The 27,020-nt window shown below is 44.2% G+C and overlaps 1 protein-coding gene across 28 annotated transcripts in view; it reads left to right on the top strand.

Annotated features, from left to right (window-relative positions):
* Window positions 1-27,020, top strand: part of Kalrn (kalirin RhoGEF kinase) — a 626,048-nt gene that overhangs the window by 487,813 nt on the left and 111,215 nt on the right. For 21 of the 28 annotated variants that reach the window (XM_078044068.1, XM_078044066.1, XM_078044074.1 and 18 more), the window contains exon 34: window positions 197-443. In XM_078044068.1, the coding sequence (XP_077900194.1) occupies window positions 197-443 (247 nt within the window). Of the gene's footprint in view, window positions 1-196; window positions 444-16,969; window positions 17,221-27,020 lie in introns of those variants that run through there. The other 7 variants (XM_078044095.1, XM_078044096.1, XM_078044094.1 and 4 more) reach the window with 4 other exon arrangements.

Below are 27,020 nucleotides of genomic sequence, written 5' to 3'. Positions count from 1 at the left end.
CCCCCCCCCCGTTTTCTCTCCTGTTCCCAATTCTTTTTTTGTTTTTCTATCTTCTGCCTTTTCTCCATCCTGAATCCCGTCTTTCCCCTTCTCATTCCTCCCATTCCTCCTTCCTCCACTCTCGCCCACCTTCTCCCACATTTTCTCCTCCGTCCCCCACACCCTCACTTCTCACCTATCACCACCATCACCGAAGCTCTCTGGCGGGTGTGAGCTGACCGTGGTCCTCCAGGACTTCAGCGCAGGCCACAGCAGCGAGCTGACCATCCAGGTGGGACAGACGGTGGAGCTGTTGGAGCGGCCCAGCGAGCGGCCCGGCTGGTGTCTGGTCCGCACCACAGAACGGAGTCCCCCTCAGGAGGGCCTGGTCCCCAGCAGCGCCCTATGCATCTCCCATTCCCGAAGCAGCGTGGAGATGGACTGCTTCTTCCCATTGGTGAAAGGTAGGGAGAACGGAGGGGGAGGGTATCACGGACCATGAAGAGCACTAGGGAACTGACCTGTCTTGTGAACTTACTTTGTGTGGGAGCTGGTAATGGAGGGAGTGGGTTGGGAGCTTGAAGAGAAAGAGCTACTGGTGGCTCTGTGACTTTGGGAAAGTTGTGTAACCTTCTGAATTCATCTTATCTTCAAGAGCAAGGTTGAAGTAGGTGGCCTCCACAATCTCTCCCAGCTTTCCCACTGTATCACAGGGCATTTAGGAATGCCCTCTTCTACCTGACTTCCTCCCTCTCTCCACTAGATGGCAATGGCAGGCTGCCCTGTTCTCCCTTCCAGCCTCCTTGGTGTTTTCCACCAGAATAAAATTGCAAACTAAAATAAAACCTCCTCCCTAATTCCCAACACACTCCTGAGACCCTCCCCTAGTACAGCCACCATCTGCTTTCTTCCTGTCCTCTGGAGCCAAAGGAAGGGCTATCAGGAAGTTGTCAGGAGTTTATAATTGCAGATGCTTATCTTCAGTCCTTTGAAGTAGGCTGTTAAAGAACGTCTCATACCTGGGAAGAGGAAAATCAGGAAACTCAGGAATTCAGTCCCATCTGGAGTCCAGCCAGGAGAAAGTGGGACTCACAGAGGGCAGATTGTTGTGGGGGAGAAATTAAGTATTCAATAAATAACATGACACTGCCTGGCACTTAAAGCACATTAGCTGACATAAGTTGTCATAGATTATTTACCAGAATAACTACAAACTCCTGCAAGTTGAGAGACCCCATCTACAGACTCAAAACCAAGGACAAAGAGGCTGTAAAAGGCTAAGTTCCCATAGATCCCCAGGTGTGAGTTGTTTTCATTGAGAGTACTTTGGAACTTCCTGACCTAGCCTACCCTCCCTATCCTGGGGCTAGGTCTGATGTGCATCCCCTCCCTGCTGTCCCCACTACATGTAGGGACAGTAGCTGTGACCCAGAGATGGGTAGTGGAGGCATTTAGGGTAAGAAATCTGCAGAGATGAGGTCCTCTCTACTACTGGATAGGTTAAGAGGATGGTTAACTAAATATGGGAGCTGAGGATATGGGATGGAAATGAGAGGCAAAGAGAAAGAAGAAAAGCAGGCTGACATAGAATTTTCCAGCTAGCTCAACCAGTCAGCAGGCCTTCCTAAAGGCACTACCAGTGCCTGTCTCCATGCTGTTGGCTCTTATTCTTTGCAAGTTGGTTCCTCTCTCCCCAAGCACAAACTGATTAGACTGGGCCTTCAGGGGCAACCTGTGAGCTCTCACTATCAATTTACCCATGTAGGCTCAGAATGAGGAGTGCCTTCCTCAGGGCCAAAATCTCTATTCTGCATGGAACATCCTTTGTGCCCTTAATAAGACCTTGTTTGAAAGTAGCTGAGACTCCATCAGCTGTTCCTGCTTGTATTCCAGCTGGCTGCCTGTGGACAAACTGGCCTTTTCTTCCCTGTGGTGACTGTCTCCATTGGACCCTCTATCTTTGAAGTGATGCAGAATGCAGGGTTCTTCTGGAGGTTGTGGGATTAGGTAGGGTTCTTCTGGGGTCGTGGAGGTCAGAATCAATTTCTTTCTCAATCCCTAGGAGGAATTGGTCCCCTCAGCCTCACAATGAGTGCCGAGTCAGCACTCCATGTCTGTCACACGGGCTGTGCAAAGCAGGGGACATCTGGGATATGCTGAGTGCTATGTGAGTGCTCAGGCCAAAAGTGGTACACCAGGACCATAAAAATGTTAGCACCAGGGAGGGAACTTGGAGAAGCACTGGATGGGAGTCCTCACCCCTGACTGCATAATAGATTCACAGAGGAGCTTTCCAACTGTCACCCTAAGGCCACACCTAGAACAACTAGACTCAGAATCACCAGGGTGAGGAGGGGGGGGGAGGCAGGTTTTCTTTGTTTTTGTTTTTGTTTTTTAATGCTCTGTAGGTGAATCTAAGGTACACTACGGGTTTTGACCACTGCACTAGCTCAGTCTCTTACAAGGAGACTTCGGGGCACAGGAAGGCAATAAGCCAAAGGAAGTATTGGTGCCAGAGCAGCAGCAGACCAGGACTTGACCTCCTCGCCCACACTCAATGCCCACTCCACTTGCTGGGCTTCCCGGGAGCTACAGTAGGGCTGCAGGGTTCATTCTCTCCTGCACCTTCTCTGGGGCAGTGGTGGATTGTTTCCTCCTGGTACATCTGCAGCATGACTCACAATGGGGTTGGTGAGAAAGAGCAGTGCTAGGTGGCAAAGTTGGGGTGGGACCTGCCCTTCTTCCTATTACTGTCCTGCCAGCCTGACATCCCAGGGCTTCTCTGTGGAGTTGGGATCTAGCCATTCCTTTTCATGATCCCCTCTCACTTTCTCAGCAGCTAGTGGTGGTGGGCAGCACCTCCCAAGCGACCAAAGACTTTGTAGAGGTTTTCAATTCCAGATGCCTCTTAGATCCACCTGCAGGAGATTTCTTAAAACACATCTCACCCCAGAACAACTCAGAGTCTGGGCATCAGTGTTTCTTAACATTCTTGTTGATTCTGATATTCTGTAAGGGTTGAGAACCACTGCTTTATGGGTTCAGCACCCCTACCTGTCAGACTTAAGAGTTACTTAAAGATGTGCAGAAAGGGTTAAGGCCTAATATTTAGATTATATAAAGAACTCCTGCAACTCAACAACAAAAAATACAAACAACTGGATTCTAAAATGAGCCAAGGACTTGAATAGACATTTCTCCAAAGAAGATATATAAATGGCTGATAAGCACATAAAAAGATGCTCAGTATCACTAGTCACTAGGGAAATGCAAATCAAAACCTCCCTGAGATATCACTTCACACCCATTAGGATGGCTATTATTTACTTCACACAACACACACACACACACACACACACACACACACACATACACTACACACACAGAGGGAGAGAGAGAGGGAGGGAGGGAGGGAGGGAATAACAAGTGTTGGAAAGGATATGGAGAAATTGAAACATTTGTGCATTGACAGTGAGGCTGTAAAATGGTACATCTGCCATGGAAAACAGTGTGAGGTCCTCAAAAAATCAAAAATAGAATTATTATATGGTCCAACAAACCCACTTCTGGGTATACATCCAAAAGATTTGAAAGTAGGCACACAAACTGATATCTATCTATACACCCATTTTCATAGCAGCATTATTCATTATTCACAATAGCTGTAAGGCAGAAGCAACTGAAGTGTCCACGGACAAATGAATAGAGAAGCAAAGTATGGTGTATATTTACGACCGAATATTATTGAGCCTTAGAAAGGAAGGAATATTTGACACAGACTATGACACAGACAAACCTTGAGGATGTTGTGCTAAGTGAAATAAACCAGTCACAAAAAGACACAAAATACAAAGTATTGTTCCACTTATATAAGATACCTTGAATAGTCAACTTTACAGAGGCAGGAAGTGGAATGGTGGTTGCCAAGGGCTGGGAGGAGAGAATAGAGAGTTATTGTTTCATGGTTACAGAGTTTCAGTTTTGCTAGATGAAAAATGATCTGGAGAGGGATGGTGTTAATGATTGCACAACAAAGTAAATGTACTTAACGCCACAGAACTGCACACTTAAAAGTGGTAAAAATAGTAAAAAGGAAAAGAAAAAGTTGGTTCCAAATCCCTCTACCCCAGACTCCAAACACCAGTCTGGTTGAATAGGACATCTATGGATCTTTTCTTTTTCTGTGTACTTTATTCCTGGCTTGGGCTGGGCATCTGGGAATTGTAAAGAAATGCCTCTTTGCTTAGTGAAAATCAGGTCAGAGCTTTCACGGTGAGCCCTAGAAGCAGTTGCTCCTTAACAGAGGAACAGTGGCATGACATCATGGGGTCCTACTCAGGCTTGGGCTCTCCTGATGATTTCTGCTGTAATTGCCTCTCTGGCCAGAGGAAAGTTCACTCAGGCTGTAGAAGGCAGTTTAGAACAGTGGAGAAAGCTTGGGGGTGAAGAGCTGGTCTGTGATTATTCAACTTAGATTAAGTTTGTAGTCAATTTACCAAAAGATCTAGCATTTATTGAATCTTATTATGGACCGGATTCTGAGCTGATGCTTTAATACTAATAAATCAGTTGTCCTCATTGTACAAACAAGGACATAGTCTTAGAGAGATTAGGTGACTCGCTCAAATCATGTAGCTTACATGTGGTGGGCTTAGATTTGAACGCAGTCTATCTATTCCCATTCTCACTTTTTGACATGTTCTATGTCCTCCCAAGTCTGAAGGCTTCCAGACAAGTCATTTAGTTTATCCTCCATCTCACAAGGTTCCCCTGCATTAACCAGTCTGGCTGGATGAGAATTTGAAGAACACTAACCCCATTACAAATATCACACACCACTGTCTCCCTCTCCCTCTCACCTCTGGCCCCCATGTGCTTCTCTCTTGGAGTAGGAGCAGCAATCAGAGACAGATCCTGTCCTGTGTGTGTTCAGCCCCATAATAAGACCCTGTTGTCCGTAGCTGAAGCAAAACGACTCTGCACAGCACTCTGGATAGCAGCTGAGCTTGGTCCAGCTCTGATAAGAACCAGCCAAGCCCTGGAGCTGGTCCAGCCTGTCCAGGAGTTTCTGCAGGATGGGAGCTTCCTGTACATTATGCTGCCAGGAGCCCAAATGCCTGAAAGTTCAGGCCCCTTGCCTTTCTTGTCCCTCTGCTATCAAATCCAGGGAATAAAGCCTCCTCTGCCTCTCAGGAGAGCCCTCCAAAATCTTTTCTGTCACATACTTTTTAGTGTGATTCTGCGTAAGAAACAACAAATCTCAGGTTTTTAGTTGACTCCATGATGCCTGTGCGACACCATAAGAAGCTAAAAATCAAAGATTCCCCAAATAATTCCTTTCAGGTATGAACGAACTTGCTATAAACTATAGCTGGCTGGTCCAAAAATCCCTCTTTATTTGTGCAGGCTTGTGTCTGTAATAGAGCAGACCTAGCCACTTTGAACTCACTTCCTCACAGAAGCAAAATTATACATGGGAGTATGATAAATGAGGGTAAGAACAGGTTTCTACACTAGCCTACACAGTCCTATCTCATAATAACATTGCTGAATTCTTGTATGTTTGTGATAAAAAATAGTGGTGAGGCATTTTGAAGAAATGTGTTTAAAGATACATGAAGACATGTTGGCAGACAGTCTAAAAGGAGCTCATAGTCATTTTTCAGAGTGACAGAAAGTTAGAATTGAAATTTTCTCTTTTTATAATGGAATATAAGTGGTTCTTGATTACATTTAATTTCAATTCAGATAATTTGGGCTTTGGGCTCTTAGACTCCTAGAATCAAAGAATAACTGAGGGCTGGGGTTTTGGCTCAATGGTAGAGCGCTTGCCTAGCAAGTGTGGGGCACTGGGTTCAATCCTCAGCACCACATAAAAATAAATAAATAAAATGAAGTTATATTTTTTTAAAAAGTATCTGAAAAATGTTTAGGTTCACACTTTCCCTTAGTACAGCTAATCCCTCCTATAGTGTCCCTGATAGAGAGCCGGCCAGCATGACTTGAGCACTCCCAGGGACCTGGAACAATTATTACTAGAAGAAGCCCATTGAATTTTAGTGCATTTTTGATGCTAGAAAATTCCTCATAGTTTAGTACTGAACTCAGGACATGTCCTGCTCATCCCTCCTATATTCTCCCCTCCCAGACCCCCAATTCACCGTCTCATCCCCCCTCCCCTTATAATCTTCTTTTTAATTTATTTTTTATTTGCAGTTGGACACAATACCTTTATTTATTTATTTTTATGTGGTGCTGAGGATCGAACCCAGGGCCTTGCACATGCTAGGGGAGCGTTCTACCACTGAGCTATAGCCCCAGCCCCGCTTCTAATCTTTATCTGTAACAAAGTAATATAATTTGCTCTTAAAATGTTAGATACTTCTTTTCCTGAGGTATAAGCACCTAGCAATTTCTCCATAAATCTTTTTTTTTTTTAAAGAGAGAGTGAGAGAGGGGGGAGAGAGAGAGAGAAAGAGAGAGAGAGAGAGAGAGAGAGAGAGAGAGAGAGAGAGAGAAAGAGAGAGAGAGAGAGAGAGAGAGAGAGAGTTCTCGGCAGACACAACATCTTTGTTGGTATGTGGTGCTGAGGATCGAACCCCGGCCACACGCATGCCAGGCGAGTGCGCTACTGCTTGAGCCACATCCCCAGCCCTCCATAAATCTTTTAATTAGTTTTTAGAACAGAACAAAGAACGTTAATTAAATTCAACACTCCCAACTTATTTAAAATGATTATTTGGCTGTGTGCATTCATAGTTCTTTTAAACTTCCTTGATTTAGAAATTTCCACAGTCTATCCTCACCCTTATGGGGATGGGACACCCTCAGTCTCTCACTCAGACTCCTAACCTGGTGTCCTCTCTGGGCACAAGACTTAGAGGTGAATACCTTCTACTCAGAGACACTCTACGTACTGATTAGATTTTTCTCATTATTCTTGACAGTCATTCATATTGTTATTTGTTCTAAAATAGCATTTTTATTCTTTCATCCATGTCTTCTTGAATTACCTCTTGGACCTCATCCCACTTCTAAAACTGTGTGTTTTGTTCTTTCCTCTATCACATCAGGTAAAATAACCATTGTTAATGTAAATTAGCCTAAGTATCCTGTATTTAATGCATTTAAAGTATAGCATAAATATCTTAATTGTGAGGTCCAATGTATTAGGTTGAACCACATGAAATTTCCATTTTTATAATTAAAAATGGTTGACTATCAGCAATCTCAAATGTTTCAGTCTAATAGGATCCAATCAGCCTGCCTTTTCCTTGGAAGGGTACTCATAAATCTTGGTAGAAACAAAGGAGGATCTGGTCCTCAAGTAGTCAGACAGGCCAAGAAGAAGACAGGATGAGGAGTGAGAAACCACTTGTTTTGAGTGAAAAGTCACTTCATCTTCTTGGTCTTAGTTTCCAAACCTATGCAAAGGGAAGCTGATAAAACGACCATCTCACAGAGTAACCTGGAGGTGCAAAGGTGGCAGTGTTAAGTAAAGGTACTTTTTAAACTGTAAGGTTGGTCTTACTGGCATGTGTACAGCCTGGTATCTTTAGAATTAAAAAAATCAATAAAAGTGACATGAGGCTTTACCATGGTACATAGCAGGCCATGGAAAGAAGACTCTTAGAGTCTTGGGGTAGAGTACCTGAGTCTGGGTCCTGACTCCACCACTGACTACCTAGCTCATGACCTTGGGCAACATGCTTAAAAATCTATAAAAGAGCTAAATAGTGCTGACCTCCCAGCCCACATGCCATGCTCGAGGCAGTCAGTTAATGCTTGTTTTGTTGCCTGCCCTTGGTCCCAGTTTACCTGAATCTGAGTCTAGGCTGTCTCCAGCCTGAATCCTCTCCAGGGCTGAACAAGGGTCAAGGGTCTGTTTCTGGTTTCATGCATAAGGTTTTCAGAGACCCCAATATTGTCTCCAGTCTGCACTTCGTCTTCCCTCAGTATCTTCTATTCCTGGTCTGTCTGCCCTGGACTCTTTCCCCAGTCGACCCATAGCAGGTCCATCTGGCTCCATGGTTTCCTGAGAACTGGTGTCTGTTTCCCTCTTCTAGCCCTTTTGCTTTCTATCCAGAGCTCTGAGATCATATCTGATAGATTTGAGCTAAAAATCCAAGTTTCCCCCCTGCTTGCCCCTCTAGCACTCTGACCTTCTTTGCTGGTTAATTCTGGTGATTGAAGATAACATCCAGGCCATGCCCTCTTGGTGACGGTCGACCTATGTGATGGAGGGCTTTGCTGAGACTGAGTGTCAGGTGCATGTGATGGTGTCACTCTTTAATTCAAAGAAAAGTAGAACAGAGGAAATTTTGTGAAAACTGTCTTTCTTATGTCCATTTTAACTGACTTGCCTCTACTTGCTTGTCTGTTGGGATGGGCCAAAAATGGCTTTATAATTATCTACCAAGGGGATGGGAACCCTCCCAGGATACAGTTTCAGGAAGAGGGAGACTCAAGTGCCTTCCAGTTCACTTTTTTTCTTTTCTCTTTTTCTTTCTTTTTCTTTTTTCTTTTTTTTCTAATAAGGCAGCAAGGACAGTTATAAATTGTGCCCCAGGCCTACCTTGCTGTGTGTTCTGGGTGAGACATCCTGCCTGTGGCTACCATCCATCTAATATTACTTAGGACATTAAAAAGTTTGGAATCAAGGCCTCAGGGAGGAACATATGAGTCCAGGCCACATCCTCCTCTTCACACATCTCAACCAGGCTGCCTCCAAGCAGAAATGAGCAGCAGGAGGTCTCAGCCTGTCAAGAGAAAGAGCTGGTTTCTATGGCTCCTCCTGCAGAGATACTGTATTTTCCTCTTTGTAGTTGGCCTACTGTGACTTAGTTTATGCTACATGTCAATTTCAGCAGCTGTATGTACCTGCCTGCTGGTACCCACTGTAAATTTGGGAAATCTCCATGATGATGGTGTTTTGAATAGGATGATGTTTTGAATAGGATCCTTGTGAGCTGGGCATGGTGGCCCACACCTGTAATCCCAGAGTCTCCAGAAGCTGAGGTAGGAGGATCATGAGTTTCAAGCCAGCTGCAGCAATTTAGCGAAGCCCTGAGCAACTTAGTGAGACCCTGTCTCTAAATAAAATATAAAAAGGGCTGGGGATGTAGCTCAGAGGTTAAATGCCCCTGGGTTTGATCCCTGGTACAAAAAAAAATAGGATCCTTGTTCCTTGAAGCCTCACCTGCCAATGGGTGGAGCTCAAAGCAGCAGTGAGCACAGTGGGATTTAGTCCCACAGCAGAAAACACCTTATGATGGTGCTTTCCCAGGGAAAGCTAGAGGTGGTCAGTACAGGGGACACCCCAGACAGCAGAGTGTTCCTTTTCCCCTTGCTTAGAGCTAACTAAGCTGAAACTATCTTCCCCCTAAAGGAACACAGGAACCCAAGAATGATGTGAACTGACCTGGCTTTGGGAGAGAAAGAAGATGTGGCTGTGGTCTGGGTGGCCACCTTCTCTGCTCAGGGAAGTTCAGGGATGGGAGGGCCTCAGACCTTGAGAAGCAGCCCTTGTACACCCTGGGTTGAGGAGCTCTCAGCAATGAGATTCTGAGACTTCTGAGCAGGACAGAGCAGTCAGGACCCTGTTTACTGCCTTCCTGTGTCACCTGCACTTTGAGAACAACTCCTAATTGAAGTCTGTGTAGGCTTAAAACTGCAACCTTAACCCAGACATGCAAACTTGAGTGGGAAGTGTTTCCATTTACAACTACTGACATGTATAGGACCCCTAAGCGCTCACTGGGCAGCCTGCCCCTTTCTTCGACTTGCTGTTGAGGCTGGCCTGCATTACCTCATGTTCCCATCTTGGTCCCCAGCCACAGCAAGAAACTCTGATTCTGATATTGTATCCACTTACCTTCCTTGCCACATGGCCCCATAGGCCACAGGAAGTTGGTGCCTGCCTTTGTACACAGATAGGCAAAGAGGCCATTACATTGCTGACCACCAGCACAGAGAGAAAGCCCAGGCCAAAGACCCTCCTTAGCTCATCCTTCCAGTGTGTCTGGTCTCTACCTCACACAGACAAAAGTCCTTCCTGTGGCTTCTGAGTGCTTCAAAGGCCTGACCTAGAACCTGTTCTGACTCTGCCCCTATGTGTTAGATTCCTGAGGCTGCTGTAACAGACTTCTGTGAACCTAATCACTTCAAACAAAAGCATTATCCTATAGTTCAGTGAGTTACAATTCCAGAACAAGTTTTAACAAGCTAAACTCAAGGTGATGTCCTCTGCCACAGGCTCTAGGGCAGAAACCATTTCCTGCCCTTTCTAGCTTCTAGAGGCTCCCAGCATTCCTTGGCTTGTGGTTCCTTCCCCCTTCTTCAAAGCCAACAGTGTTGCCTGTCCCTAGTAGTCGCATCTCCCTCAGACCTCAGCAGGGAAGTTCTCTGCTTTTAAGGGTGCCCCTGATTGCACTGTGCCCACATAGATAATCCTAAATATCCTCCCATCTTAAGGTCCTTCACTAAGTCACACCTGCAAAGTCCTTTCATGTAGAAGGTGTTGTATTGACAGGTTCTGAATATTAGGATGTAGACATCTCTTGGGGGCTCTTCTTCTGCCTACCTCATCCTAGCATCCTCCTGACCAGCCTGCCTAACCCCTGCAGAGTTCTTGTGTGAGGAACCAGGCTCAGTGTGTTCATTCCCTAAGACCTGTTGAGGAAACTGGCCTAAGCCTTAGCAGGAGGGCCTGAGGATGAGGACAGGGAGTAATGTCTTGATGCTAGAAGTTCCGACTGAGGACATCTTTAAAATCCCATTTCCTGTGAAGTCTTTGAGGACAGATGAGCTAAGCATCTCTCATTTGTTTGGAAGGTTAAAAATTCAGAAATAAGAGAACAGCATCTTCCACTGGAAATTTTCAATAAACTGAACGGCAAAATTTGCTCCATTTAATGCACCATAACCTCTTCAATGAAGCCACATGATGCTGTAATTGCTCCTTCTCCTGTGGGAGGGGAGGTGGCACTGACAGTTGGAATTAAAATGCCATCCCCTATGGTGGACACTGGACAACCGCAAGCCCACCTAAATTGAAACTCAGTCCAAGTGATAGACTGACACTTCTTACTGCTCTCCTTTGGGAACACTTTGACCTACTTACAAGTAAGTGTTTTTGGAAGTGGATAGAACCTGGAGGGGGTTGTTTTTAGCAACTCTAGCTGCAGCCATCTTTCACTTTGATAAATAGCTCTCTCCTCCTGAGCTCAGGCCAGCAGTGAGGCTCAGCATGGATCTCTAGAACATGTCCTTACTACTAGCAGCTCTATCTCCCTATCTCCCAGAAGAACATGAACATTGGCCATGCTAGGGAGACACTGGGTCCTCGGTGTAATCCCACAATCTTCCCCAGTATTGCCTGGATGATCCCCCTACTTGGGCCTGGTCCAGACTAGAAGACAATCAGCAATCCTTCCTTTCTGAACAAAAGGGGCTGTTTGATGGGATGAGCTGGGGCTTAACTCTCTTGAAGATAAGTGAGACAGCTAGAAAGAGGCAGGCAGGAGTCAGGTGCGCAGGTGCAGAGGAACACATTTATAGGCCTGTGGTTAAAATCATGTCAGATGGCCTAAATGATGGTTAACCAATGAGTCCGGGAGCTACCCACAAGATGGATGGTGGTACCCATGAGGCCAGCAATGGTGTAGTGGTTACTAAGCAGAGATAATTAGAGATAACTATGCATAATGGTGACAATCAGGCTTTTTCTATGGACATTACTATTAAAAAATACATATCCCCTGGGAATAGTTACCCATCTAGAAGTCCCACAATTTTGAAGAAAACATATATTTGGAGTCAAACTAAATGTAGTATCAACACATACATTGCACTTCCCCTATCTAAACTCAGGCTTCTGGTCACCAATGACTATTCTCTTAGTTCCTCTTTTCACATAAAGAAGATACCTTTACCTTATGTCAAGGACTTATCTGTCTTCAGTTTCTTTTATCTGCCAAAGAAAACCAAGCCAACTGCTTTTCTTAGAATTTACCCTGTTGTTCTTTGCCTTTACCTGGGGAACATGTTATCCAACTTGTATTTCCCATATAAATGTCCCTGTACAGGTAAGTTCAGTGACTTGCAGGTAGTAGATGTTCAAACACCAATTACTTGTTGAGTAAATGATTAATACTTGACTAGAATTGCATGATTGTAAGCCACACCCACAAATGAAAGGCAGGACTGGGTTATTTGAAAAAATACATACCATCGTGGTATCAACAATCCAGCAGATCAGAGGTCTGAAATCTACACAGGGAACATGCACTTAGCTGCTGAACAGCATGACACAGGCAGAATGCAAGCACCATGGCGTGCACCTATAGTTCCAGCTACTTGAGAGGCTGAGGGAGAATCACTTGATGCCATGGGCTTGAGGGACCAATCATGAGAGTTGAAGAAACAAAGGTGTGTGTTCAGGGGCTTCCTAAACTCTATCCACTTAGCTGAGACTCTTGCTGAACAGTGGGAGACCTTGAGCCCTGAGGCTTGAAGTTCTCAGATCTGACTTCACATTGAAACTCCCTGAACAGTTTTTTTAAAAACTATAGATTTGAATCTGAATCAAACTCTAGAGCGGGTGGTGGGGGAGAGAGACTCTATGAGTGGAAGAAGCAGTTGAGTGAGGAATTGGAGTACAGATGGGGCAGGCAGGGTCTGTGGTCCATATTCACCAGGAACCACCCTCACAGACTCTACTGAGCCTGTGAACATCTCGAGGGATATTCTGTAAAAGGTCTGTAGTGTACTTGGCACAGAAAGAAGGTTCTCACGTGAATCCTAGGCCTGAGTTTGGGCAAAGTTGCTATTCCTTATGTCTCTGGCCTGGACTCTCACTAAAAAATGTGGAAGTGCCGTGATCCGGAAAACTTCTGTCCTGTAGATCTGAAGATAATAAGCCTGAAGGAAAAAAAGTTGGGCATATATCTGTTGCTGGAAGGGGCAGATGCCTGAGGTCTTGGTCCAGTGTCACTGAAGCTTGTAGCTAACCTGGGTAGGGGACAGGCAGTCACACTAGTGCCTAATGCCAGGCCCAACATTGAGGTATCCTTGATCCAGCACCTCTGCAGACTGAGACCAGGGATTCCTGGTGTTCATTGTTGTGGGAAATGGGAATGAGACCAAAAATGGACTTATAGGCAAGCAGAAAGCCCAATCCATGTAGACAGGCTGAAGCCACCACTGGAGACAAACTCTGCCAAAAATAAGACTGTTTCCAAACAGCCACCTGTTTTGGGAATTAAGAACAATCTAAAGATATTGCTACAGCTCAGTGGCTTTTAGACTGAATTTTAGGAGTTGGTGGCTGAGTATTTGAAACCCCGAAATTGGGAGATATTCCATTGGGTTACACAAAAAGGCATGTACTCCCCCCACCACACCTATGGAAAGTCTAGGGATAGATAAACATTTGGGGAAAGGTACATCTAGTTATTCAGGTTATATCACTAGAAATCTCTCTCATTTCTCTCTCTCATCAAGTACATTGGCATCATTCCCAGGCAGCTTCTCCAGCATAGCTTGGGTATAGCAAGATTGCCTCCACCTGCTTTAGGCTAATATTTCACCAACTTCAAAATGTTGTGGGAAGATATTGCTGCTTTCCCAGTAGCTCTTGCTAAGGTTCCTGCTCTTTGCATGAACTTGGGTCACGTGCTAAATCTCATCCAATCCCTGTGATTGACAGGCAAGACCAGGTCTTAGGCTCTTCCTTGGAGTGTGGGGTGGGCAGGGGGAAGATGTCAGCTACACCCAAAAACATGGTCTGGGAGTGAAGGAAGGATGGTTCTTCAAAGAAAATCAAGGTGCTATTACAAGAAAGAAGAAGGTCTAGATGGCAAATAGGGGAAAATGCACTCCATGGGGGGTTCTCAAGGTGTAGTCCCTGTAGCCAACAATGCCAGGATCCTCCCTGGGAACTTATGGGAATGCAGATTCTCAGGCCCCACTCAGACCTACTAAATCAGAAACTCTGGGTATGAAGCCCAGTAATCTGTATTTTAACTCACTCTACAAGTGATTCTGATGCACACTCAAAAGCAAAACCTTTTATAGAACAACTCCTGGAGATGTCCACAGGCCATGCCACACCAGTGGTTCTCCAATTGTATTACACATTAAAAACACCTGGGAAAACTTAAACTCACTGATCCCAGCTGAGAGTCGATTTGAATCTCAGGGTTTGTCGGGGAGGGAAGACTCAGGCACTAATGGTTTTCCAATTTCATTTCACCCTGGAATATCTTTGGGAGCCTGAACAAACACTAATGGTTAGAAATTTTTAAAGCTCTCTAACAATTCTCATTAGCACCAATATTTAAAAACCATCCTTCTGTGTTAGCTTTTCATCACTTTGACCAAAATACCTGATACAAACAGCTTGGAAGAGGAAAGGTTTATCAGAGATTTCAGTCTGTAGTTGCTCTGGCACTCTGATTTCTGAAGTAAAAGTGGGGTCTTCTCAAATATCTCATTCAAACCAGTGTTATAAGATGATACCATCAGCCTTTGTAAAAGGACTATGACAGAAAAGTGATCTAGTGTCATCTGAACATAAAAGTCTGAAGGAAGACTTTTAAAAAGAACTGATTATTCATTCAGCGATTTTATTTGTTTATTTATTTATTACAATAAATAATAGAATTTAGGGCCTCCTATGAACTAAGAAGGCATTCTACTACTGATCTACACTCCCAACGCCTAACCTAGCAATTTGGTTTGGTTTGGGACTGAGGATTGAACCCAGGGGCACTTAACCACTGAGCCATATCCCCACCCCTTTTTATTTTGTATTTTGAGACAGGGTCTCCCTAAGTTACTTAGGGCCTCACTAAATTGCTGAGGTTGGCTTTGAACTTGTAATCCTCCAGCCTCAGCCTCCCAAGTTACTAGGATTACCAGTTTGTACCACCATGCCTGGCTCACCCAGCAATTTTGAAGCATGTTAAATTCCTATCAGAATATTCTATGTTGAAATATCACATGGTATACCATAAACATGAATAATTTTATATTTCAACCTAAGAAATTAATTAAAAAATAAAACTAAAGAATGCTCCAAAGTGTCCATTCAAGATGAGATATTGACTGGGACCACAGCACCCATGCCGTAGATTACAAGCAAATAAGTTAACTTTTAAAAGGGCTGAGGTAACAGGATGCTTTTTTCCTGGACTTCCAAATCTGTGTATCTGTTGTCTTTGGTGACATGGAAAAGAGAACCAAACAATTGTGCTTGTTGCCAGGGATCAGAACTGGAACCCAGGGCAACTCTGTGAGGATCAAGCATCCTTCTGCAATTCAAACTGGCAAGATGAGACTGACCAACAGCCAGGATGGTGTGGGAATCATGAATCTTGAATGCAGGCTGCCTGAGCAATTGGAATTTTCATTTTACTGTTTTTGCATGTGTTAGAAAGCGCCCCAAAGGCATATTTCCAGCTTGATAATGAGATGATTTTGTAACTCTCTCTGGGACAAGCCATCAAAAAGGTAATAGGAGGAAAAGTAGAGGTATGATTTTGACTCCAGATTCTGCTGGACTATGGGGTGAAGCTTTTTGGAGTTTCTCTTTAGAGTTAAACCATGAAACCCTCATCATAAGGTCATTCATTCACTTTCCTCAAATATAGAAGAGAACCCTACTTTATAAGGGTTTTGTTATCAGGATAAGTGAATGACTGCATGGAGAATGTGGAACTGTGGAAACTGTTTGGCTTATGACACTTACCCTCAATGTTAGCTATTATCACTCACTGTCCTGCCACTATCATTTATCAAGCATCTACTGTGTCCTAACCATGTGGTGGATGCCTTAACACATAAATAGGTCCAAATCTAAACATGGTTCACACTGGGAAAGGAAGCCCCAAATGCTGGCAACTTCTAAAAGTTTTGACCTTTGCCAGTCTTTCATCCAGATGGGAATTGGGTGATCAAACTTTTAGTTTTTATTCCTCTCACAAGTTCCCTTTTTTTCTGATGAATAAGCCCTCTTTATGAGTGTTATATGCTTCCTGAAGACCCATTTCCTTAAAACTGGATACAAAGGAATGGGAGAGACTCGGAGTGAGACAATGACTCATGCAAAGGTCCAGATTGGCTTCAGAGGACTTATAGAAAGTAAGTTTGTGCCTCTGCTTGCACCACAAAAAGGACTTAAGAAGAAAAGCATAGAGATATAAGTAGAGGAACAAGAGCTTCCCAAGGCATGTTGTGGGGAGATGGTGAATGGAAGTCTTCTACCATAAGTAAGATGTTTGAGATTCTCTATAGGTGTTCATTCACCTGGAACTATTAAATGTCATCTGTGTAACAGTACTGCCATGGATATCTTTTAAAACGCTATTAGCAATCCTGTAACATAAGGATTTTTTTCTATTTTTTTAAAATGAAGAACATAAAGATCAAAAAGTAAAGTGACTGGACTAAGGTCAAACAGCTAGTTGGTGGCAAAACTGAATTTTAAACTTTGGTTTTATGATGCCAAACTCAGAATGCTTTTGCACACCATCATTCTGGCTTGGAAGCCAATGAAAAAATGAGGCATTATCATTTGCTATAATAATAATTATCATTATTATGTGATAATAATGATAATTATCATTATTAGTTGAAAGCTTTAAAAAAAGAAGAAAAAGAAAAAGAAAAGCGTTGGGTGAAGATGTTTTTAATACATTGGAAGTGAGGAACAGGAAAGAACTAATCTGTTAGGGAGAAAGGGCATTATTAAGCCAGCGCTGACTATGGTAGCCTTTGAGAGGAGGAGGCTGCACATGAGTACCTGTTTTGTGCCAGGGTCTCTGCTCCCAGTGCTTACTGGGCACTCACAGCCACAGGCAGCGTTGCATAAGGCTCCAGTAACCACTGTTGTTCTCGTCTCCAGCAAACAGCTGGACCTTGGAACTCCGCCCCCCTTAGGCCCTCCTCCCGCCGGCTGTTGCGGCCCCGCCCCTCCTCCCCAAGGTGGCTCTGACTCCCAGTAAGTCTGAGCCTTGGCCGGCGTGCGGGAGAGGACCGCCGGGCGGGAGCGCGGGAGCCAGCTCCGGAGCGCGGCGCTGAAGTTTCCCTCCGGCTGCGCTCTCACCCCTGGCTGGCGCCTGTGCCATGCGGGAACTCTGGGACCGTGCGACAGCATGAAGGGCGGTGACCGAGCTTATACCCGAGGTCCCTCTTTGGGGTGGCTCTTTTCTAAGTGCTGCTGTTGCTTCCCTTGCGGAGGTGAGTGGCTGTTGCCATAGGTGCCTCATTTTAGCCTGGGTAGTGGGACTGGGAGGGAGGGTGGGAGGGAGGAAGTGGAACCATAGGGGGAGGCTGCTGGGGTCGGAGTATGGGGGTGGAGGACGCGGGGCGGCAAAGAAAGAGGGTTTGCTGTGAACCACGTACATTTCAGTTTCCCAGGCAAAACGCGCGCTCTTTTGGTGAGATTTTTGACTTGGATACGGAGCTGCAGTTTGGGGACGCAATTATTTCCCAGGGACTTTGGATGTCTGGGTGCCAATATTCTGGCGGGGGAGTGGGAGAATGGGGAGGGTACAGTAAAGGGATTCAGCTGCGAATGTCCCAGAAGTGGCAGAGGGACACTTCTCTGCTCATTTACATATGGGTCTCAGCTTCAAGACTAACATGACTCCTGGTTATAGGAATGTATTTGACACTTGTCTCTACACCAGGAACTATTTTTGCCAAGTGACAATTTTCTTATGGGACTGAAGCTTGGTTTTCTCTGCCTGGGCGTTCACAGGCCAGCGTGAATTTGTAGCACTGGGCCAGAGGTTGGCTCATTAATTAACTGAGAACTCTCTTTGTACCCAATTAGGACTGTGTTTAATTATTCTGCTAATTTTAATGTCGTTGAGGAGACTTGCAGGAAGCAACCAATTTCCCCAAAGCAGCCTGCAAATCAGGAGGATGAGAAGCATCTCAGAGAGGGGATTATAAATTGTGTAGCTTCTCCTAAAAAAGAAAGCAGAACTTTCCTGGACAGAGGGAACAGTTATCTCTAACACTGTTAGTGTCACTTTAACACTTCAGCTGGAAGAGTGGACAAGAAAGAATGTTTTTGTGCACTCTGAAGTGAGAACATAGCTTCTTACTTGACATTTGCCCCTTTCAAAAGTTTCACCTATGGGGCCTCTTCCCTCCATTCCCATTTACAGTGCCCCAGTTTCTAGCTTCCCATCTTCATCTGTGTAACATCCTAATGGAACTTGTGGTCGAGTTACTAGTAAATAATCTTCATCTAAGTGACCCTTCACCCTTCTCTATCACACACACACACACACACACACACACACACACACACAGTACGTAGCCTTGACAAATTCTCCAGCCTGAGCAGATTTATGGTTACAAAAACTAATTAAATCTCTAGGACCTTTCCCTGGGTCATTAAAGTTCATAATCCCAGCATTAGAGTCTCTCCATCTCTGCATTAATTAGAACAGCCTGGAACTGTGTAGTATCCAGTTCTAAACGTCTGAATTCAGATGGAGAAGCGATCTGAGGGGGCAGGGACTAGCAAAGCCTAACCTTGGAAACCTAGGCTGGGAATCCAAGCAAGGGGGTGTAAAAGGGGGAGGGAGCAGGAAATGGCCAAAGGGAATCTGAGTGGGTGGGTTTTCTCCCAAGGCTGCGCTGCCTTAGGAGAGAAGGCTTTCCAGTAGAATTTCCTGGGAGTCCATTTCCTGTCTGAGCGGAACCTGGGGATGGGGCAGCGCTTATCCTAAGCTCCTGTAGCTGTCCTTGGGTCCAGATGTGGTAGCTCTGGCTTCCTAGCAGGGTACTCCTCCCCGGGTCTGTCTGGCCAAGCTTTGTGAATTGCCTCAGCCCGTTGCTGGCAGACAGAAGAGGGGTGGGGGTGGGGCTGCCCCGCCTGGGGACCCAGCTGCACTCTCTGGCTAGCAGAGGGGGCGTGCAAGGGGAGGTTAGTGGAGCCAGAGGTGCAGGAGGCCATTGACCCTCCACTGAAGATCAGGGGAAGCAAAAGGTCCACCACTTAAGAAAACAGTTTAAAACCAGCTCAAAAGGGAAAAGAAGGATAACAAGGTGGGTCCATCCTCGCCAACTCTAGCTTTACTCTCTATTCTTTCCTAGATCTAAAATGTGTCTGAAGATGGGCATAGCGGTGGCGCACACCATTATCCCAGCTATTCGGGAAGCTGAGGCAGGAGGATCTCAAGTTCGAGGCCAACCTGAGCAACTTAGCAAGACCCTGCCTCTAAAAGGCCAGCATGCTGGGGACATGCAGAAACTGGGGATATAGCTCAGTGTATTCCTGTATTCAATCCCCAATACCAAAAAATCTGAAGCATGTTGTAGGGCTTCTGCGGAGAGGGAGTATCTGAGACCTTGGCACTCCCTGTGGCTCCCTCAGAGTAGGTTTGGCAGAAAAGAGAAATGGGAGTCTCCATTCAGCTGGAGGGTATAGATTGAGAAGCAGACTGAAAAGATAAGGCCTGTATCGAGTGCCAACGCATTGTCCAGAGCCCCAGAACTCTGGGAAAAGGCTAGCCCAACCCCAAGGTGGAAAAGGGCTCAGGGACAGTCTGAGGTTGGCTGGAGTGGAGGGTGTTCACAGCAGAGAACCATCTACCTCTTTTCAGTTAAACCAGTTTCTCTGGTCTTACAGACCTACTGCAATTGAAAGGCAGCCTCCCTACTCCCTGTTTCAAATACAGGCAGCTGGTTACTTGGCCTCTTACCCCTGTTCCTAAGAGCAGGCTTTCTCCTACTGCTTCAGAAGCTTCACGCTGGAGCTAGTGGGTCAGAGCCCCCCTGTTGTGGTTTTCCAGTCCAGGCTCTTGCCTAGCTTCCAGTCATTCAGGATGTAGAGGTGACCTCCATGTAAAACCTGAGGAGGACACAAGTGAAAGGAACCAAGAGGAAGAGGAAGTGGAATGTTCTGGTTCTTTTTGACTAAGAAGAAGCTAAGTGAGCCATACTGGGATTCTCTGGAGAATCATAAGTGGTTGTAGTTGTTGTTACTGGGTTGAGTCAAGGATTTAGTAACAGTACCTGTGTGGCCTTTAAATATCACATTTGAAGAAAATATGGATGAATGTAGAGTTAGACTTACTTTCTCTCTCTTTCTCTCTCTCTCTCTCATACCAAAGATTGATCTCAGGGGCACTCAACCACTGAGCCACATCCCCAGCCCTATTTTGTATTTTATTTAGAGACAAGGTCTCCCTGAGTTGCTTAGCACCTCACTTTTGCTGAAGCTGGCTTTGAACTCTCAATCTTCCTGCCTCAGCCTCCTGAACAGCTGGGATTACAGGCACGTGCCACCACTCTGGCTGGAGTTGTCTTTTGATTTGGAAAAGCAAACAGTGACTATCTTGTTTTTCCTTTCCTTTTTTTTTTTTTTTTTTTTTGGTTCTGTTGAGAATAGGTATGGTAAAGGGGATTGAGGAAAGATGGTCTTTCTTCCCTACCTCAAAAATGGTTCTGAAGAAGAGAAAAACTGAAAAACAGGAATACAGAAGAAACAGAGATAGATAAGAAAAAGAAGGCAAATACATTTATAACTGACTCTTTGAAAAGTGAAAAGCAACCAAAAGTGAGGTAATGGCATGTGTGTGTCTGAAAGGTGATAAATCATTGCTGCACCCTCTGTGGGGAGTTGAGGATTGGTTTGGCTAGTGAGACTGTCCTTTGAGCCTGAAGAAGTGGGTCACTTCTGAAGACTTCTTTAGTTATCTTAAAGTTAAAACACACATACACACACACACACACACACACACACACAATCCTTGTTTCAGGGTGACAGAAAATTTCACTTACAAGTTGCTAACTTAGGTGTCCTACTGGCATTTGTGACTTTTTAGATCATGGAGCCTAGAGGTTTTCCTGATCTATATAGTTTGTAGCCAGTTTTAGAGCATTCAATTTTCTGGTCCACTTGTAATTAACTTTGGCTTATGTGGACCAGAGTCCCTTCTTGAAAGCCTCTCATGATCATCCTCCTCCTCTGCCCCTCCACCACGGGCATGGGATTTGTTTATACTTATTTACTGCTGTATTGATGTCCTTGGATCCCAAGCCATGTGCCGTTGTGTTTTTTACATTTGCACTGAGATACTTAAGCAGTCTGAGCATCTCCCAGGTGAGGGCCGGGGGTGGGGAGGTGCTGGGATCACATGCCTGTGGTTCTTTCACAGCAAAGTTAGTTAAGGTCCTGTTTGACTCTGACACCAGAGAGTATAGATAAGATCACAGGGGTTCAGGGGGCATTTAAAGTCAACCTCAGGGGCTGGGGATGTGGCTCAAGCGGTAGCGCGCTCGCCTGGCATGCGTGCGGCCTGGGTTCTATCCTCAGCACCACATACCAACAAAGATGTTGTGTCCGCCGAAAACTAAAAATCAAATATTAAAAAATTCTCTCTCTCTCTTTAAAAAAAAATAAAGTCAACCTCATCTTACAACTTTCTTCTTCTTCTTTTCCTCCCTTGTCCCACCAGAATCCCTAATCGGGAACCTTGTGACTTGATGTGAATGTCTTGTCCTTGGCCTTAAATTAATATGGTTCGTTTTATAAACTGAATTTAATGTGTGAAATTGTGACACCAAGTTTCTTCAGAAAGGTGTTGGTAACCTTGATGAGCTACCCTTGTGACACTCTGTTGCTTTCCTTTAAAGGACAATAATCCTTGAGACCAGGATGCCCTCCTTTTATTTCTTCATCTTCTGAGAAGTACCTTTATTAATGGTGAGAATTCAGTTGGCCATTAGTATGTATTTGTTTTTCCATTGCGTCTCAGTTTTTCTTTTTCTCCTAGGGATATACTGTAATCTGGGGAGACATACCATATACTCATACTGTCTCCAACCCCGATCTCAACTCTGTTAACCATTGAGTAATAACAGGATATCAGTTACTACTGGAATAATAGTACTAACTGCCTAGTGGAAATGGGAGGGTTTGATTTGGGCGGGGTGCAGTAGAGACTAGGAACTGAAGCCAAACAGCCCTCCTTTGGTAGAGCTGAATATCCAAAAATCACTAGTAATCCTGTGGGCATGTTGTCCAGGTGTGGGTCCCACTTCAGAACAAAAAAGATAAAAAATAGGAGTCTGTTTTTCTTTTTACGAAAAAAGAATTTAAAAGTAAAAAAGCAAGTGAACATCTTGGGGTTTTTTACACTTGAGCCCATCCATATGAATACTGTGGGTGGGACTGACTCCAGTGATATTGGAATTCCATTTTGTGATGTTCTTTTTGAGAATCTCAATAGTATGCTTTTCTGCCCTGAAAATATGACCTATCTTTTACAAATACTGCTTCTCTTTCAGTGAGTGAGTGGCTACAGGCTCTGCCCTCTCCTTCCGCCCAAATCTCAGGCTGGCCACTCCTATACAGACACCCCAGAAAACACATGGGTCTGGAACCTGGGGGTAGGAGTGGATTCTCAAGCCGAAAATACTAATGGGGATGTTAGAACTGGAGGGACCCTGAAGTCATTTCTTCTCATTATCTGTCCCCTTTTCTAAAGGAGGAAACTGAGACCCAGCTATTAGTAGTAGGTAGGAACCAGAACCCTTTTCCCGTGCTCTTTCCTTGACTCCATTATTCCCAGACATGTTGGCATCTCTAGACAGCCAGTCTGACCACTCTGCTTGTCAGAGTGTTGGGTGTTGACTATGGAATGATTTGTTGTTCTTGGGGTGACTACACTGTCTGACTGGCCACTGGAATTGGACCTGACTGGTCTGCTTTAAGGGACTGTTCTGTGCCAAGATCATAGAAGACACAGTGGGTACCAGTGTAGTTTGTGCTTGTGGTTCTTAGTAAATACCTATTCATGTTTCTTCTTTGGTTCACTTTAATTCAAAAGGTCCCTTTTTCTCCTTTCTTTCTTGTCCTTATAATTTTTTTTTTTTGACATAGCATCTGGCTATGCTGTCCAGGCTGACCTCCAACTCATAAGCTCAAGCTATCCTCCTGTCTCAGCCTCTGCCTCAACCTCCCACCTCAGCCTGCCTCCCAAGTAGCTGGGACCACAGGCGTAGACCAGGTTACCTGGCTTGTCCCTGTTCTTGATGTGTGCCCTTTCAGGTGGAAATGAATCAATGAAATACATTCCTATCATTCCATCTTGGATTGTCCCTGGTTTTTATGTAACACACAATGTTTTAATGCACTTGACAGATGTTTATGTGCCGACTGCATACCATCCCTGCACAAGGTCCCTGGGAGACGATGGGAATTGTTGGGCTGCTGTGAGGATTGGTTAAGGTGATATCTTTAAAGGACTTAGCATAGCACCAGCCATGTCAAGTACTTTCTGAAAATGCTGTTATTAATTATGACAGTAATTCTACACATAGATCCCATCCCAAAGAGACTCCCAACTATTTGTGGGTCCTCTACGTGGTGATACTGTAAATATAAGCTCCTTAATGACTTAAGGGTCTTTTCTCAAACCACTGTCAACACTGCCTCAGTATAGTAGCATTGTCACTGTAGGGGAAGAAAGCTTGTCATCCCCCACCCCTTTTTAAAATTAAACCAATTTTTAAAAGTACATAACACTGGGAGTATCATAGTCACTCCATTTCATTTAAAAAAAAAAAAAAAAAACCAGAAGCTGGCAAGAAGCCTAAGCATCCCTAAGTTGTCCTCTTGAGGGAGAATACAAGGTTTGAGAATTGGAGAATAGATACAGCATTTGTTTGTTTTCATGCTGAGGATCAAGGGCATTCTTAATTCTCCCCTCCCTCCATTAGTAACTTCACTCTGCCACCAAACTGCACCTTAAACCAGTGCACCACTTGGGGTTCAGATCTTGAGAACCTACACTATATAAAAAGCCTGTTGCTTTTTTGCCTGCCCCTTGATTTTGGTTAGCAATCAACTTAGATTAGCCCACATTTGATGCACATTCTTCATTTGTGAGGCCTTGCTGGTCCTTCTCAAACTGTTTTGCTGAAAAAAACTACAATCCATCCCCCACATCAGTTGTTATTCCAACCCCTGAGGTTCTGGATATTTCACTAAGTTTGGCCAGTGTCTTCTGTACCACTCATAAACGAGGGACATGGGTGTCTTGGCTCCCTGCCTGGTCTATGCCATGACTAATGGGGCACATCTTTTCATTTCTTGAGGTTGGCACAACCTCCTGTACTCTGCTTCCTGGAAGGAGGGTAACCCTGGTTACACCCATGAGGCACTTAGGAAGCTGCCAGGTGACTTTTTGCCAGGTAAAGGAGTAAAGATCAGAATTCTAAGCAGGTTCTTCCACATTCTGCTTGCCCTCATGGTGACCACAGTGAGGAAACTGTCAAATTGAGAGGAAGGGAACCTCCTTCTGCACTAGGCTGAAATAGTGCCTTGTCAAGCACTGCTGTTTCGGGTGATCTGCTCTTCCCTGGGACTGGGTGGTGTTGGCATGCGCTTCTCTCACACCACTTGGTGTGGAGTAGGCTCTCAGGATGTTCTCAGTTTCTCTCCTCCCTCCATTAGAATTTTCATAGTGCCCCGGTGGATAAAGGGATGCTATCTCCCTATCCAAAGGAGAACCAAACCTCCGTGTTGAAAACTCTTGCCTCTGCCTCAGATTTTGCATCCCAGTCTCACAGCTAGTTGGTATGTCTTCTCTCCTGTCTCTCCACTGACAGAATGCTGTAGAGCAGAAGTTCTCAAAGTGTGGTCACCCAGGACCATGGTGCACACTGGGGTGGTACTTAGCAACCTGTGATTTGGCAAGGCTTCCAGGTGACTGTGGCTCATGCTCAAGTGTAAGAACCACAGATTTAGTGTTACTGTCTTGGAAAGAAAAGAGACTTCCTCTCAGTTTTTTTTCCCCCTTTAATAATGCTCAGGCCTTTCTCATTTTGATTTGCTCTTTTCTCAGTCTTCTCTCTCTCTCTCTCCCCATTCTTTGCTTTTCTTCCCCTCCCTTCCCCCAACTCCAGCAAGAAAAAGCATTCTGTAACGGAAGGCCATTTGCTCCCTGGGGAATTCTTGTTTTGAGCAATGTGGAGGCCTTACCCATTCATTTTCACCAGCTGGGGGTGGGGTGGGAGTGGGAACCATCTATGTGAGGTTCCTTCCTTGAGCTTGCTGGTCAAGGGCCTAGCAAGGGGAGAATCATTGCATCTTCTCACTAAAGATTACATTGCTTTTAGTTTCTTTCCTTACTCTTAAAGCAAACTGTGCTGACCACAGGAAAAATATCAAAAGTTAGGCAAACAGGGACTGGGGTTGTGGCTCAGAGGTAGAGTGCTCACCTAGCATGCGTGAGGCACTGGGTTCAATTCTCAGCACCCCGCAAAAATAAAATAAAGATACTGTGTCCACCTATAACTAAAAATAATAAAGTAAAGTTAGGCAAACAAAAGATCATAATAACATAATCCTAACCACCTACAAACAATCACTGCTTAACCACTTACTATATCCTTTCAATGTAATTAGGTTTATCTACTGCTTTGGAAATAGGTTTCACTTAATCTCCTGAATTTCTTGTAGATGTATTTCCAGGTTATTTTTGATGGCTGTCAAGCATTTCATTGCAGACAATGAAATGTGACAACTTTTGGTATAAGTTTAATGTAGTGGTTAAAAGTTTGGTGGGAAGGTATGAGGAAGAGTCTTGGATTAGGAAACAGATCTTTCCAGGATCAGAGTATATAGACAGATGGACTCTTGACCTGGGGTTTGGGTGTCTCCACTCACCTTCCTCACCTTTCCTCTCTGCAGGGGTGGGATTTACTGGGTGTAACCCTCTGCTTCCAGAGATCTGTCAGTGCTACAGGGTTTACCCCTCCCCTCTTCTTCTTGGCCTTCTAATTGAGTAGCTCATCTCACTGAGCAGCTTCTGGGATTTTTCTTTTCTTTGAGACATACCTTGGGAAATAGGTCATTAAATTATTATAACTGGGAAAGAAAGCCTTGATTAATTTTTTTCTGTCTAAAAATCATGCATCAATGGGAAAAACTTTTAAATACAGAGAAATGAAGATAAAGTGTCATCATCTTGAGATAACACATATTAATATTTTGAACAGATCTTGCTGGTCTTTTTTTTCCATGTATATGTGTGTGTGTTTTCAGAAATATTATATAATAGTGCTACAAAGTTTCCTCATTTAACATAGTGCACAACTTTTACATTGTTTTAATGGATGCATTCAGTGCTGCACTGGAGCAGCTCATCTTGGAGAGGGATTGTTAAATATTCAGTACTTTGAGAACAAATTATTCAACCAGTGGTAGTTTAAGATTGGTCTTGATAGTAATGTTCATACCATGAAAGTCACCAAACAGCTCTGCTTCCTGACTGTCATGTCCTGAGCTGCTTTCCTGCACCATATCCTTCTGCCATGATGTTCTCCCTCACCTCAGTCTCAGATCAATGGAGATGGTCCTCCATGGTCTGAGACCTCTGAAACTGCTAATTGGAAAGAAGTGTATTTAAATGTAGACATTACTCAGAATTCAACTGATTTATTATTTGGCTATAACAACTGATCAGTATCAATACTGATTTACAAAGAACCTTAATTACACATAAGGGTATGTAAGATGAAACAGAAGAAAAACCAATTAGAACAATCATCATGTGCATCATCATAATTATCATCTTCATCATCATCATCATAATGACATCTTTTTAACTTTCATAGATTGCAAAATATTTTCATTTCCAGCACTTCTCTACCCTTCATAATCACCTTGAGAATAGGTAGAATTTGTATCATTTAATCCTCCTACAATTGGAAGTGCTGGAAAATAGTGAAAACAAGTGTAACAAAATAAGAAGATATTTCTGTTGTCTTTATGTTGTATGACACTTCAAGAGATAAATAAAAAAGAAGGGCCCATTATGGAAGGAAAAAAGTAAACAAGTTGTGATACTTGTTGAACCATAAACTATGTTCTAAGATGATTAACCATCAGTTTCTAATGTTTGGTTAAGAAATAGCTCAAATAACATTAAAATAGATGGAGGAAATTAAAAAAAAAAGACAGTCACCCAACAATGCAAGTCAAGGCTCTCTGATCCAAAGAGCTGATT

Source organism: Ictidomys tridecemlineatus, chromosome 3 (genome assembly GCF_052094955.1).
Source record: "Ictidomys tridecemlineatus isolate mIctTri1 chromosome 3, mIctTri1.hap1, whole genome shotgun sequence".
Taxonomy (NCBI): Eukaryota; Metazoa; Chordata; class Mammalia; order Rodentia; family Sciuridae; genus Ictidomys; species Ictidomys tridecemlineatus.
Note: the sequence above shows the minus strand (reverse complement) of the source record. Positions and strands in the feature narration are given on the sequence as shown.